At 48.1% G+C, this 15,937-nt stretch overlaps 1 protein-coding gene across 3 annotated transcripts in view; it reads right to left on the bottom strand.

Moving 5' to 3' along the window:
- Nucleotides 1-15,937, bottom strand: part of ROBO4 (roundabout guidance receptor 4) — a 389,036-nt gene that overhangs the window by 232,370 nt on the left and 140,729 nt on the right. For all 3 annotated transcript variants that reach the window (XM_088481797.1, XM_088481796.1, XM_088481795.1), the window contains one exon: nucleotides 1,299-1,456. In XM_088481797.1, coding sequence (XP_088337923.1) covers nucleotides 1,299-1,456 — 158 coding nt within the window. The remainder of the gene's footprint in view (nucleotides 1-1,298; nucleotides 1,457-15,937) is intronic.

Genomic DNA, 15,937 nt, shown 5'->3' with positions numbered 1-15,937 from the left:
CCATCAATCTGTAGGAAGAGGCCGTATCACAAACACTTTCGGAGTCAGAACCTTCGAGTTCTGCTTCGGAATCACCACTAAGTATTCTGGGGCTGATGCACAGCTGAATGCACGTCCGTTTGCCGAGCACATCTTGGGCTCTATTTATTAACATTATTTTTACTAAAATAAAGTGATAGAGGCTGTTTTGTGTTTTTACACCCTTTTCACATTATTTTAGTATCACCTATAGTTATTACAGGGCAATTGGAGTAGAATTCGTAAAATTCTACTCCAACCCCTAAGTATAACTTATTTTTAGTAAAGCAGATCGCATTTCCCATAATTGTAATGGGAAATGTGATCCGACCAAAGTTACTAAAAATAAAATGTGAAAAAATACCGGGGAAAGCCCTGTGATAATAACGCCACCTGGAGGTGGCGTTATCCAGGGTCTCCCCCGGTTACCGGACTCCTGCCCTGCTCTAACGGGGAGAGCAGAGCCGGGAGTCGGTCCCTGTAATCAGCTGTGTGATCTAAACAGACCGCAAGATGATTACTGTAAAAAATAAGAAAAATTATTTACTTACCTGACTACAGGGACCGGTGATCGGGCCTCCGGGGATGACTCCCCTCCGGTTAGCTGGTCTCCCATAGTGCACTGCTGCCCGGTCATCAGGTGATCGGGTCCCAGTGCAGTATGGGAGATCACCTGACCGGAGGCATGGAGATCGTCACCGGAGGTGTAATTAAGGGAGGGGGGGTCGCGGGGGATCTGCGATCGCAGGGGGCGGGGCTTTGTGCCGGGGGCCAGGGCTTAGCGCCGGGGGGGGGGGTCGTAGCAGCGGCGCAAGCGCGGGCCCTTAGTCGCGGTATTTTTTGCGAAAATACGGTGATAAGGCTCCGAAGGGGATTCGTAGGGACAGAGCTTTATCGCAAGCTCTGTCCCTGCAAGGTATTTTTAGTAAATCCCTGTGATATTGATAATATCACACTACAATCTGCATTCAATATGCGGATTGTAGTAAATAGAGCCCATTCGCACTACACCTGTTTGTACCGGCAATGCAGAGACCTACGTACCTGAGGAGAGTCTCCCAGTCGGCATAACTAGGCGGTAATGCGGTGTTCAGTGAATGGAATCGCAGGCTTATGCTGCAGAGTTGTGCGTACGTGTAAATACGCCTCAAACCAGACAGAGCTTTCGCAGCAGGGAGAGGGCTGGCGCAGATAGCGCACTGATAGTCATGAGGGCTAGGAAACCAAGGGCATGGGTCGGGGCAGAGAGAGAAAGATTGTAGTTCATCAATGGGCTGTACCGTGTAATGGCTGCTGTTCCGGTCCAGCGGGACCCCATCTTTCTTCCACGTCACCACAGGCTCCGGGTGTCCTTTGGGAGGGCTACACTCTATCACCAGCTGTTTGCCTGTGGCCACCACCTTATCTGAGGGCTCTTGGCGAAATTCTTCTTTTAGCACTGAAACAGAATAAAGACACAATTAGTACCGGGTGAAGGAGTAAAAAAGACCAGGTATTGTCATTTGCAGGGAAACGGTGAGCAGGGTAACCATGCCTGAGAGGTCACTCCTCCCTTCTGTGCCATGCACCTGTCTGCGTAGTTTTACTATCTACGCAAAAAGAAGAACTACAAGTGCTCAGCTCCAACATTACTAATTATATAAATACATTTTGCAATAGAATTTTGCCATAAATGAATAGAGGTTTTGGCATAATCATGGCCATGGTTATGGGCCTACCCACCGCACCCAGGTAACCTCTGAGGGTAGGTCCCTAACATACTGGGGTTGAAATCCAGAACGCAGGCACCCCCAAACAGGCCCAGCTGAGCCACCCCAGGGCGTCACTCTAATGAGGAAAGGAGAAGTGTAAGAAGGTGTTAGATGTCATGGCCACCTTTCCTCATTAGAGTGATGCCCTGGGGTGTCTCAGCTGGGCCTGTTTGGGGGTGTCCTGCGTTCTGGATTTCAACCCCAGTATGTTAGGCGCCATTGTGGCGTCTACTAAAGTAAATTTGTATTTGACTAATTTACACCTGTATCCGAGGGCGAGGTTATGATCACATACAGTGGCACTGGCTGGGCACTAAGGGCACCCTGGTTCTTTAGTCAGCAGATATGGAAGCTCCAGGCATACGGTGGACCTGGGGTAAATCATAGACACTGGTTCTGCTACGCACGGTGCTAGCTGCAGTATCACTAATGTTTTCCATTGTTGCTGCATCTTGCCCTGTGCTACTGCTGCATTGTGGGAAAGTGGTGAAACCTTGGGACAAGATAAGGGGACTTGGAATAATCACACTTTTCCCATGAACTTGGCTGCTGAGGGCAGGACTTGTCTCATACTCTCCTCTCTGTTACTGATGATAATAGTTTGGCTCTGTTATCTCTGTTACTTCCTGGCTCTGGGAATATTGTGTTTCTGTAGACCAAGACCGCCGTATAACGCCGTATAACACTTGTCAGCATTGCTCTTGGTGCTGTAAGACAGCTGTGGATACAATCACGGCGACTCTCGGCATACAGTAGGGACCTTCTGGATCTCCTCCGAAGGTTTGATCTGTGACTTTCCCCCTGAGCACCAGTGAGCGGACGCACAGATTGTGTCCTGCTGGCGAGACCCCATCCCATGGTGTAAAATGCAGAGGCTGGTCAGGAATATATGTTTATAGAAGCTGGGATAGGAGACATAAACCTTCTATCGGATGAGGTGTTGTCATGTGTGCAAACCACTTATCATACTAACATAAAATAAAGACACTGAGACGTGGATTTGGCAGATAACTTGATGGCGATTTATTGGAGCAATAATAATAATTATTTATTTAAGGATGTATGGTGGCAAAGAAAGGACGGCCAGAAATCAGCCAGATCTGCTATGCCCACACACAAACAACAAAAGGCATAGCAGGCGTAGATCGCCCAGAGTGCATACACATAACCATGTAACTCATATCATCAACAAAAGGTAACGCTCACCCCCATCTTGACTTCCCACCCGTTTAGGTGGTGATACTGCCCCCCGTTAGGTTGGTACAGCCAACTACCAGTCAACGAAGGGAGCGCCCTTAAATCATAATTGCACCCGGACTGGTGACCTGCCGTTCTTTCCCGCCACCCAAAACCAAACCCACAACATACCAAAATTTATAGGGGAGGGAGGGTGGGGAATCTGGAACAAAGAGGCTTTGGCCCACACTTTTATCCCACTATATAATGTTCCTGTTACAAACCCGCCCCTGCTTGCCATAGGCTAACTCCCACAAGTAATTTGCATACATGCCTGCCCCCATCCTAGAGGTTTAAAACACCTCTTTTCTTATGCAATCTTTTGGTTTCTCTAAACCTTCTATCAGATGAGGTGTTGTCATGTGTGCAAACCACTTATCATACTAACATAAAATAAAGACACTGAGACGTGGATTTGGCAGATAACTTGATGGCGATTTATTGGAGCAATAATAATAATTATTTATTTAAGGATGTATGGTGGCAAAGAAAGGACGGCCAGAAATCAGCCAGATCTGCTATGCCCACACACAAACAACAAAAGGCATAGCAGGCGTAGATCGCCCAGAGTGCATACACATAACCATGTAACTCATATCATCAACAAAAGGTAACGCTCACCCCCATCTTGACTTCCCACCCGTTTAGGTGGTGATACTGCCCCCCGTTAGGTTGGTACAGCCAACTACCAGTCAACGAAGGGAGCGCCCTTAAATCATAATTGCACCCGGACTGGCGACCTGCCGTTCTTTCCCGCCACAGCAAGGTTCAGCTTATAGAACCGCCGCACCGCCACCATACCACCCCAATAACGCCAACTCCTCAAAAAGATCCCCAATAAACAATGACACACCCTCCTCTGTTAAATGAACTCCATCAGGTCTATACATATAACTAAATCGAAATTGAATGTTATTATGGTAAATGAAACGGCCATAATTGGCCATCACAAATTTGGCAACTGCGAAATTAAGTTTCTTCCTAGCTTCGTCATTAGTAGGAAAACTCCTAACCCCACGCCAGACCTGTCGAGGTACAATGCAAGACCAAATTAATTTACACAAGGGCCAGGCCAATAGCACCCTCGCCAAATCGTTGACAATATCAACTCGTAATTCTACAGTGGACCTCTGCCCTAAGTCGTTGCCTCCTAAATAAGCCACCAAAATACGTGGCCTACCAAAAAGCCTTGCATACTCTAACAGTTTAGGACAAGAGGAATGCCATCTCATACCTCTGGAACCTATCCAACGGACCCTAGCTGAATATTCAAAAATTGGAGCTTGATCTGAACTCAAACCTAGCAGCCCAGAAAATATATGAGTGGCCTATAACCCAAATGTCCTGCGTGTCAAAGAGCAATCCTAAAGGTGGAGGAAAGCAGTAAATAAAAAATTAGTAATTGTCATAAAACAATAAAATTTTATGGTGTATTAGTGGGATCTGATAGAACATAAGTGAGTATCTGCCAAAAAGAAAAATTTTCTATTGGTCGCCGACTTTACTATTTGAAGTGGCTGAGACAAACAGAAGACACAAAGGGGAAGAATGGGTGGGGGGGAATTGGGAAAAAACAGGTGAACTCGGCAAGAGGTAAAATAAAAACCTGCTGAGGGATGGACTATGGCCTAATTAAATGATTGAGAATAGCCAAATTGAATCCGTCAGTTCAGGTAAAAATTGTAAAATCCCTCAAGACTCCCATTGCCAGCAATGGCGAGTAGCTAATCCCGAGTAGGACGGACAGGGGTAACAGACAAGACAGGACAGTACATGAGACAAGACAAAAACCAGGCAAGCATAAAATATAAACGTAACCGGAACAGACTGTGAAATGACTTTAAACAAAGGGCCTTCATGCCTAGGTCGAATGTAACCTTTAAAACTATCCGATTTCCAATGTCCTAGGGCCTTAATTTCTGATGCCGAGAAACCCGCAGCTGCCGCCGAAGTTGCGGCTCCGATCAGAAACGAGTGTGTACCAAAATCTTGAGGCGGGAGGCCTAAAACTGATACACACCTCTTCAAAAACCAACCAAACTGGTATTTGGTAAGCGGAGTCCTGTCCATATGAATGAGTCATGAACCAGGAACATCCGGCCGCAATAACTCATACCGCATAGCTAGTGCCACGGGGCAGATCTGTTCGTCCCTAGATGGACCCAACGAGATCCACCTACCCCTACCAGTCTGGTCGGTCTTCGACTGCCGAATCCTACAGAGAACAGACCTCTCACTGACCAGGATATCCGAGAGGAGCATGGCGGCATCAACCCATTTGGATGATGCCACCAGCTCCGATACCCTCAAGGTGCCGTGAAAAGCCTCCGAAAACACCACTTGAATCAGGACCACCTCATACGCAGTAAGAGCCACTCCGAGAACCGCCCCTAATACTGCCGGAAGCAGATGAGCGTCCACAGGTCTCCTACGGTCAGCTACTGGCCGGGAGACCCGTGCCCAACCCTTTAAAGCCTTCACTATCAGAAAACTTTTAGTAAAGTCAGGTTGGCCCTTCAATTTACAATAAAATGCAATGCCCCCCAAAGAGCGCGCAACAGAAGCCCTGGATCTGCCAGCCAAACGGAGACTCCAAATAAAAGAAAGCATCGAACGATGCTGACTCTTACCTGCCTGTTTGCTGCTACGGGAATAATCTTCCCATTCATTCCATTCCTGCCGATATGCTCGCAACGTGGAGGGGGCTAAAGACTGTTCTGCTTAGCCCTCCATGCCGGCTCGATCACCTGCCAAACATAAGAGGGGCAAAGCACAACGTCAGCACCAGGGGCCACAGATCGGGACCTAGCCCACTGGAAACGTGATAACGCATCGTCTATCTCATTCTCCACCCCAGGAACGTGTCTTGCCTTAAACATGATGTTACAGCGCAAACATGTGAGCACAGCTGCGCTAGCAAGCGCAAAACCAGCAGGGAAGCCGCATGTTGCTGATTGTATCGCATGGACCATGCCCAGGTTGTCACACCTGATAATGATGCTGCGATTGCGTAACCATTCCCCCCAGATTTCCAAGGAAACCATTATGGGAAAGAGTTTGAGAAGGAGTAAGTCCTTAGTCAAACCCTTTCCCACCCATTCTTCCAGCCAACGGCCAACGCACCAGGAGCCATTAAGGTAACATCCGAACCCCGTGGTGCCTGCTGCGTCGGTGAACAGCTGCAGCTGCAAATTGTCAGCGGCTGGAGACATCCACAACCGAATGCCATTAAAATCCCGAAGAAACGAGACCCAGACAGAGAGGTCCTGCTTAATCTCTGAGGATAAACGTAGCAAATGTCTCGGTTAGTGACACCAGCCGTGGCCCTTTCCAATTTACGTGAAAAAGCTCTGCCCATTGGAATTACTTTACAGGCCCAGGAGGGATTGCGCCTGCCGCAGGGTAATTCTACTGGAAGCCGTGCATTCCGCTATGGCATTACTTGACAGGCTTATCGAGAGGAATGCGACAAGAACCCACCGAGGTACAGATCTCGATACCCAGGAATGACAAGGGAAGGGCCCTCCGTTTTGTCCACAGCAACGGGAACTCCAAATGAAAAAACAGCGCTCGTAAAGAAAACAAAAGATAACTGCATCTGCCTGAACCGGAAGGGCCGACACACAGAAAGTCATCGAGATAGTGGGCTATTCCATGACTACCGCAAAAATTAAATAAATAAATTCCGCGCACCAGTGTAGGAAGGTGCTAAAATGCTCGAAAAACGCACAGGACACAGAACACCCCATAGGCAAGCATTTGTCTATGCAATATCCGTTGTTCAAGCTAAAAACCCATAAACTGGAATGACTCTGGGTGCAAAGGAAGTAGACGAAAAGCTGACTCAACATCTATCTTAGCCATCAGTGCGCCCGGACCATAACACCTAATGACGTCCAAAGCATCGTCAAAAGACTGGTACACCACCGAGGAAACCTCAACTGGTATGGCATAATTTACTGACGAGCCTGGCGGATAAGACAGATGTTGCATGAGCCCTTATTTTCCTGGAATTTTCTTGGGAACCACTCCCACCAGGGAATTCACAAGATCCCTAATGGGGGTTCTGCAAAAGGCCCAGCAATGCGCCTGCGCTAACCTCGCCAGCCACTTTTTCCCTAAGAATGTGAGGCAATTCAAAGGCAGACTTCAAATTTCTAGGCGAATATGTGTCGACATCCCTGCAAATAGGTAAACGAAAACCAAAACTGAAGCCTTTTAACGAAAATTCTGCGTCCTGCAGAACCGGGTACCAACTCAACCATTTTGCTATCGCTGTGACACGGACAGGGGATGGAACTTTACTTAGCACTTGTGCCTTTTGCTGGCTGTGCAGGCTGCTGCTGGGCACCCCCCTTGAAACACTTGGCAACTGGGTGATTGCCACCACATCGCAAGCAGAGGTGACGAAAACGACATTTTAATGTGGAATTATTAAAGGCGAAGCATTTTCCCCAGACGCCTGCTGTTAGCCCTGACGAACTGAACTAGCTGCTTTGCACGCGTTGTACCCCTCATAGGCAGGACGCGAAGGCTGCGTGACCTCCAGCAATGTATATTTGTCGAAGTAGGAGCATAGCTGAGAATGGAGCTTCCCGGTGATAGCTGCTTGGGGCAGTGATTGCAATAATAAGCTGTGCACCCTGTAGAAATTCACTGTAGCACATGTATTCTGTCTATTTTGTAAGTTAAATGCTCAGAATACAGTATATAATACAATCTCCTCTATTGGCTGATAATAATGATTCAAAGGAGATAAAAGCTAGATCTTAGGTGCTATAGATAAATAAAGCAGTGTCAAAGCCATTACCCCTTACTGTCATATAACGCATCACTAAAGCATTCTATTCCCCCAATGATACCTCAATGCCCAGCATAATACTGACACTGTTTGCTGCAACTGTTTTCTACCATTAAGAGGCATAATCAGCACTTAGACCATCTATAAAATACATCATACGAATGTACTGAATGATATAATTCTGGCATATACAGGACCAGCAAACACAGTAAGTAATTATATGTAGAAGTAGAGCCATCCTGTCTGAGCTGAATCTTTTTATTTCATGTGCCGGCTCCTTTACAGATCATATGAGCAAGTTGGGGAATCTGGGAGAGGGCAGAAAAAGAAACCATGCTCTGTCCTGGACATAGATGCACAGATTGGTCCCCCTATGTACTGGATGGTGTATTATCCAGTATTAATAATTGATCCAATAGGTGATCCATATCAGTGCACCCCGTACAGTGCATGTTTTCCAGATCTAGTTGGTGCACAACAATATTCATTACTGGCTTTTTAACTTTTTCTACTGGCTGACACATTTAAAAGATCAACAGGGACTGTAGTGCTAGTTATTTCATTTGTGACACTGAGGGGATCCTAAAAAACATGCAACTTTAGTATTATATGCTATTTCTATTGTAGTCATCATGGTGTGGGCTGAGGGGGGGGGGGTTCAGGCAAGGCACTCATAAACCCCTCCTGCATTTGCCTATGGTGCTGGCCATTGCAGCCACAAAGATGATATTGACCAGGGGCATTAAGGACTAAAGGGAAGTACCCCTCCCCCGCACTGGCACACCTTCCACAAAGCTGCTGCAGCCTGAGGGGGGATAGAACTATCAATAGGGGAACCACACCTGCAGCTCCTAATAACATGGGGGCACTGTGGAGCCAGGGACCAGGGTCTGGGGAGGCTCATTACTAGGCAGGACATAGCTACACCCACCCCCAGCAGAACAAGAAATCAGAAAAGACACTGATTGAGGACAGAAAGGAAAAGTAAAAGCAATGATATGAAGTAAATGAAAAGAGACTAAATACAATAAGGAAAAGGAGGAGAGAAGAAGAGAAGAAGGAGAAGCACTAAGAGAGTTTTATTAAGGAAAATGACAACTGACAAAATGCACTTCCCTGTCCTGGAGGAATCTGGAACAAAGAGGCTTTGGCCACACTTTTATCCCACTATATAATGTTCCTGTTACAAACCCGCCCCTGCTTGCCATAGGCTAACTCCCACAAGTAATTTGCATACATGCCTGCCCCCATCCTAGAGGTTTAAAACACCTCTTTTCTTATGCAATCTTTCGGTTTCTCTTCTGTATCTACAGAGAAAATCACACAATCAGGCTCCTGTGCTGTGTCCAGCCCTTGTATAGTGAATTAGGCCAATCCACCAAGCAGATTACTTCTGTTCAGGAGTTATTCATATAGTGCACACAAATTCCGCAGCGCTTTACAGAGAATATTTGGCCATTCACATCTGTCCCTGCCCCAGTGGAGCTTACAATCTATATTCCCTATCACATGTACACACACAAACACACGAGGGTTAATTTGTTTGGGAGCCAATTAACCTACTAGTATATTTTTGGAGTGTGGGAGGAAACCCACGCAAGCACAGGGAGAATATACAAACTCTGCACAGGTAGGGCCATGGGGGGAATCGAACCCATGTCCTCAGTGCTGTGAGGCAGTAATGCTAACCATTACACCGTCTGTGCTGGCCGATTGCTCCATATCAAGATGACAAGAAGGACAAACACAGCACTGCCCCCCACCACAATACATCCAGCATCATGAAAGCACCACTATATATATATATATATTCTGCAGAGAAAGGGAGAAATCTGTTTTTGATGTATTCGTTGATATTACACAGATAATAGGTCTCTCTGTAATACTGTATTAGCCGTAAGTACGGGTACAAACAGCATAACCAGAAAGCAGGATGTCCCACAATACTGTGTAATATAACACAAGTCCCTTCCTGCTTCCTCCCTTCTCTGAGCGCTCACTCCCTGCTTCCTCCCTTCTCTGACCACTCACTCCCTGCTTCCTCCCTTCTCTGACCGCTCACTCCCTGCTTCCTCCCTTCTCTGACCGCTCACTCTCTGCTTCCTCCCTTCTCTGACCGCTCACTCTTTGCTTCCTCCCTTCTCTGACCGCTCACTCTCTGCTTCCTCCCTTCTCTGACTGCTCGCCCTGCTTCCTCCCTTCTCTGACCGCTCGCTCTCTGCTTCCTCCCTTCTCTGACCACTCACTCCCTGCTTCCTCCCTTCTCTGACCGCTCACTCCCTGCTTCCTCCCTTCTCTGACCGCTCACTCTCTGCTTCCTCCCTTCTCTGACCGATCACTCTTTGCTTCCTCCCTTCTCTGACCGCTCACTCTCTGCTTCCTCCCTTCTCTGACCTCTCGCTCTCTGCTTCCTCCCTTCTCTGACCGCTCACTCCCTGCTTCCTCCCTTCTCTGACCGCTCACTCTCTGCTTCCTCCCTTCTCTGACCGCTCACTCCCTGCTTCCTCCCTTCTCTGACCGCTCACTCTCTGCTTCCTCCCTTCTCTGACCGCTCACTCCCTGCTTCCTCCCTTCTCTGACCGCTCATCTCTGCTTCCTCCCTTCTCTGACCGCTCACTCCCTGCTTCCTCCCTTCTCTGACCGCTCACTCCCTGCTTCCTCCCTTCTCTGACCACTCGCTCCCTGCTTCCTCCCTTCTCTGACCGCTCGCTCCCTGCTTCCTCCCTTCTCTGACCGCTCACTCACTGCTTCCTCCCTTCTCTGACCGCTCACTTTCTGCTTCCTCCCTTCTCTGACCGCTCACTCTCTTCTTCCTCCCTTCTCTGACCGCTCACTCTCTGCTTCCTCCCTTCTCTGGCCGCTCACTCTCTGCTTCCTCCCTTCTCTGGCCGCTCACTCTCTGCTTCCTCCCTTCTCTGACCGCTCGCTCTCTGCTTCCTCCCTTCTCTGACAGCTCACTCTCTGCTTCCTCCCTTCTCTGACAGCTCACTTTCTGCTTCCTCCATTCTCTGACCGCTCACTCTCTGCTTCCTCCCTTCTCTGACCGCTCAGGTGTAGCAGTACACGCGCCCATCACATGTATGGCACCCCCCTCAGATGTAGTAATGTCCGCCCATCACATGTATGTTATGCCCCTCAGATGTAGCAGTATACGGCCATCACATGTATGGCACGCCCCTCAGATGTAGCAGTACACACCCATCACTGGCATGGCACGCCCCTCAGATTTGGCAGTACACGCCGATCACATGCACGGCACGCCCCTCAGATGTGGCAGTAGACGCCCATCACATGTATGGCACGCCCCTCAGATGTAGCAGTACACACTCATCACTGGCATGGCATGCCCCTCAGATGTAGCAGTACACGCCCATCACATGTATGGCACGCCCATCACATGTATGGCACGCCCCTCAGATGTAGCAGTACACGCCCATCACGTGTATGGCACGCCCCTCCAATGTAGCAGTACACGCGCCTGTCACATGTATGGAACGCCCCTCGGGTGTGGCAGTGCACGCCCATCACATGTATGGCACACCCCTCAGATGTAGCAGTACACGCCCATCACATGTATGGCACGCCCCTCAGGTGTAGCAGTACACGCGCCCTTCACATGTATGGCACGCCCCTCAGGTCTAGCAGTACACGCGCCCATCTCATGTATGGCACGCCCCTCAGATGTAGCAGTATACGGCCATCATATGTATGCCACGCCCCTCAGATGTAGCAGTACACACCCATCACAGGCATGGCACGCCCCTCAGATGTAGCAGTACACGCCCATCACAGGCATGGCACACCCCTCATATTTAGCAGTACACGCCCATCACATGCATGGCATGCCCCTCAGATGTGGCAGTAGACGCCCATCACATGTATGGCACGCCCCTCAGATGTAGCAGTGCACGCCCATCACATGTATGGCACGCCCCTCAGATGTGGCAGTACACGCCCATCACATGTATGGCACGCCCCTCAGATGTAGCAGTACACGGCCCTCAGGTGTAGCAGTACACGACCCTCAGATGTAGCAGTACACGCCCATCACATGTATGGCACGCCCCTCAGATGTAGCAGTAAACACCCATCACATGTATGGCCCGCCCCACAGATGTAGCAGTACACGCCCCTCAGATGTAGCAGTGCACGCCCATCACATGTATGGTACGCCCCTCAGATGATGTAGCAGTACACGCCCATCACATGTATGGCACGCCCCTCAAATGTAGCAGTACACACCCCTCAGATGTAGCAGTGCACGCCCATCACATGTATGGTACGCCCCTCAGATGATGTGGCAGTACACGCCCATCACATGTATGGCACGCCCCTCAAATGTCGCAGTACAGTCCACTTCACCGCTGTGCTCAAAGTGTAGAATTCACAATCTCCCTGAAATGCTTTCTCAAAAGTAGGTAAGTGTGCTTAGGAGTCGTATATTACAAGTGCATACGCAGCATGAAAATGCGCATTTTATGCAAATAAAACGGGCACATGTACAAATCTGTAGTGTGTTAGTGAATAAATCTGTAGTGTGTTAGTGAATAAATGGGAGCAAATCTGTAAAAAAAGAGCCATTCGGCTGCTGCCCCCACACAATACAGCGCTACATGGGAAGTGCGTCTGCCGTGTACGCGGCTCCTTTCTTCATCATTCCCCAATAGAAATGTCCACATTCTTTACATTGAGAGCAGAGGAACATTTCCACTCCTTTCTCATCGCATTGCATGTAATAATGACGCCTCCGTATGAATATTTATACCCGCTGACCCCCGGGAGCAGCCTATATAGAAATCCCGTGGGAGCCAAAAAGGAAAAATGTAAACTTGACAACTAACCAAGTGTTAATTAAAGACTCTGCCTTTATGTTTGACAGGAATTAATTACACTGCTAATTAATCAGTTCGTTAGTTATTGTTCTCCATATTACTCACAGAGTATACACAGAGATCCCTGCAATGGAGAGGAGAAAGGAACGCATAATGGCGCCTCGGGCGGTCCCAGTGCTCGCTGTGCTGGCCTGGGCCGGGCTGGGGGGAGATGGCGGAGCCCTCGCTGTCATTTGCAGAACGTGAATTATGCACAAGGCTGCTGTGAGGACTATTACTATAGTTCTTAGCGTTTCTGAAGCCGCCACACATCGGGTGCGATATTCAGCTCAACCCCACAGAATTTATCAAGCTGCGGGTATCAGTCTGACAACTCAAACTGCATCTGAGGTCTGGCCGCATGAACACCACTAAATCATATGCAGTACAATAAAACAGACTTATCTACTCTCCCAGAAAGTCTGAGAGACCCCTGAATTTTCAGGAAACCCCCTAGACCCCCGCAAAACAAGGTGACCGCCACATCCTGCCCACTTCCTCCTGAAATGTGCGGGATGAGGACCATAAAGCTGCGAAATTGCAGGTCCACGGGCATGGGACAGGGTCAGCACGAGACGATTGCATGAGAATTGCGTCATTTTGGCTTTGCCCTCTGTTCATAGTCCTGCGCTTCTCTGTTTTATGCCATGGGGTGGGGGCAAATGATGAGAAATGCCAGGGGCTCAAGTGATGTACTAAGATCAGTTGGACCAAAACTGAGCCACTAGATGGGAAATGACGATGTTTTGATGTTTACAAACTGTGCAATTTATTAAAGGCCAAATGGATGAGAGATTACAAAACGTGAGAGTTTAGCAGTAACCTCTAACACTTTTTAAACACGGCCGATGTAATAGGGTCCAAAAACATGCAAACTCGGCCAATGTACTACAATCCAAACTCGGCCAATGTACTACAATGCAAACTCGGCCAGTGTACTACAATGCAAACTCGGTCAGTGTACTACAATGCAAACTCGCCCAATGTACTACAATGCAAACTCGGCCAATGTACTACAATGCAAACTCGGCCAGTGTACTACAATGCAAACTCGGTCGGTGTACTACAATGCAAACTCGGCCAATGTACTACCATGCAAACTCGGTCAGTGTACTACAATGCAAACTCGGCCAGTGTACTACAATGCAAACTACTACAATGCAAACTTGGCCAGTGTACTACAATGCAAACTACTACAATGCAAACTAGCCCAATGTACTACAATGCAAACTCGCCCAATGTACTACAATGCAAACTAGCCCAATGTACTACAATGCAAACTCGCCCAATGTACTACAATGCAAACTCGCCCAATGTACTACAATGCAAACTAGCCCAATGTACTACAATGCAAACTCGCCCAATGTACTACAATGCAAACTCGGCCAGTGTACTACAATGCAAACTAGCCCAATGTACTACAATGCAAACTCGGCTAGTGTACTACAATGCAAACTCGCCCAATGTACTACAATGCAAACTCGGCCAGTGTACTACAATGCAAACTCGGCCGATGTACTACAATGCAAACTCGGCCGATGTACTACAATGCAAACTCGGCCAGTGTACTACAATGCAAACTAGCCCAATGTACTACAATGCAAACTCGGCTAGTGTACTACAATGCAAACTCGCCCAATGTACTACAGTGCAAACTCGCCCAATGTACTACAATGCAAACTCGGCCAATGTACTACAATGCAAACTCGGCCGATGTACTACAATGCAAACTCGGCCAGTGTACTACAATGCAAACTCGGCCAGTGTACTACAATGCAAACTCGGCCAGTGTACTACAATGCAAACTCGGCCAGTGTACTACAATGCAAACTCGGCCAGTGTACTACAATGCAAACTCGCCCAGTGTACTACAATGCAAACTCGCCCAGTGTACTACAATGCAAACTCGCCCAATGTACTACTCGCCCAATGTACTACAATGCAAACTCGGCCAATGTACTACAATGCAAACTCGGCCGATGTACTACAATGCAAACTCGGCCAGTGTACTACAATGCAAACTCGGCCAGTGTACTACAATGCAAACTCGGCCAATGTTCTACAATGCAAACTCGGCCAATGTACTACAATGTAAACTCGGCCAATGTACTACAATGCAAACTCGGCCAATGTTCTACAATGCAAACTCGGTCAGTGTACTACAATGCAAACTCGCCCAATGTACTACAATGCAAACTCGGTCAGTGTACTACAATGCAAACTCGGTCAGTGTACTACAATGCAAACTCGGCCAGTGTACTACAATGCAAACTCGGCCAGTGTACTACAATGCAAACTCGGCCAGTGTACTACAATGCAAACTCGGCCGGTGTACTACAATGCAAACTCGCCCGATGTACTACAATGCAAACTCGGCCAGTGTACTACAATGCAAACTCGGTCAGTGTACTACAATGCAAACTCGCCCAGTGTACTACAATGCAAACTCGCCCAATGTACTACAATGCAAACTCAGCCAATGTTCTACAATGCAAACTCGGCCAGTGTACTACAATGCAAACTCGGCCAGTGTACTACAATGCAAACTCGGTCAGTGTACTACAACGCAAACTCGCCCAGTGTACTACAACGCAAACTCGCCCAATGTACTACAATGGAAACTCGGCCAATGTTCTACAGTGCTAACTCACCCAGTGTACTACAATGCAAACTCGGCCAGTGTACTACAATGCAAACTCGGCCAGTGTACTACAATGCAAACTCGGTCAGTGTACTACAATGCAAACTCGCACAGTGTACTACAATGCAAACTCGGCCAGTGTACTACAATGCAAACTCGGTCAGTGTACTACAATGCAAACTCGCACAGTGTACTACAATGCAAACTCGGCCAGTGTACTACAATGCAAACTCGGCCAGTGTACTACAATGCAAACTCGGTCAGTGTACTACAATGCAAACTCGCACAGTGTACTACAATGCAAACTCGCACAGTGTACTACAATGCAAACTCGGCCAATGTACTACAATGCAAACTCGGCCAATGTTCTACAATGCAAACTCGGTCAGTGTACTACAATGCAAACTCGCACAGTGTACTACAATGCAAACTCGGCCAATGTACTACAATGCAAACTCGGCCAATGTTCTACAATGCAAACTCGGCCAGTGTACTACAATGCAAACTCGCCCAATGTACTACAATGCAAACTCGGCCAGTGTACTACAATGCAAACTCGGCCAGTGTACTACAATGCAAACACGCCCAATGTACTACAATGCAAACTCGCCCAATGTAC

This window comes from Taudactylus pleione, unplaced genomic scaffold, assembly GCF_031769625.1.
Source record: "Taudactylus pleione unplaced genomic scaffold, aTauple2 ptg000278l, whole genome shotgun sequence".
Classification (NCBI taxonomy): domain Eukaryota; kingdom Metazoa; phylum Chordata; class Amphibia; order Anura; family Myobatrachidae; genus Taudactylus; species Taudactylus pleione.
This window is presented reverse-complemented; position numbering and strand designations above follow the sequence as displayed.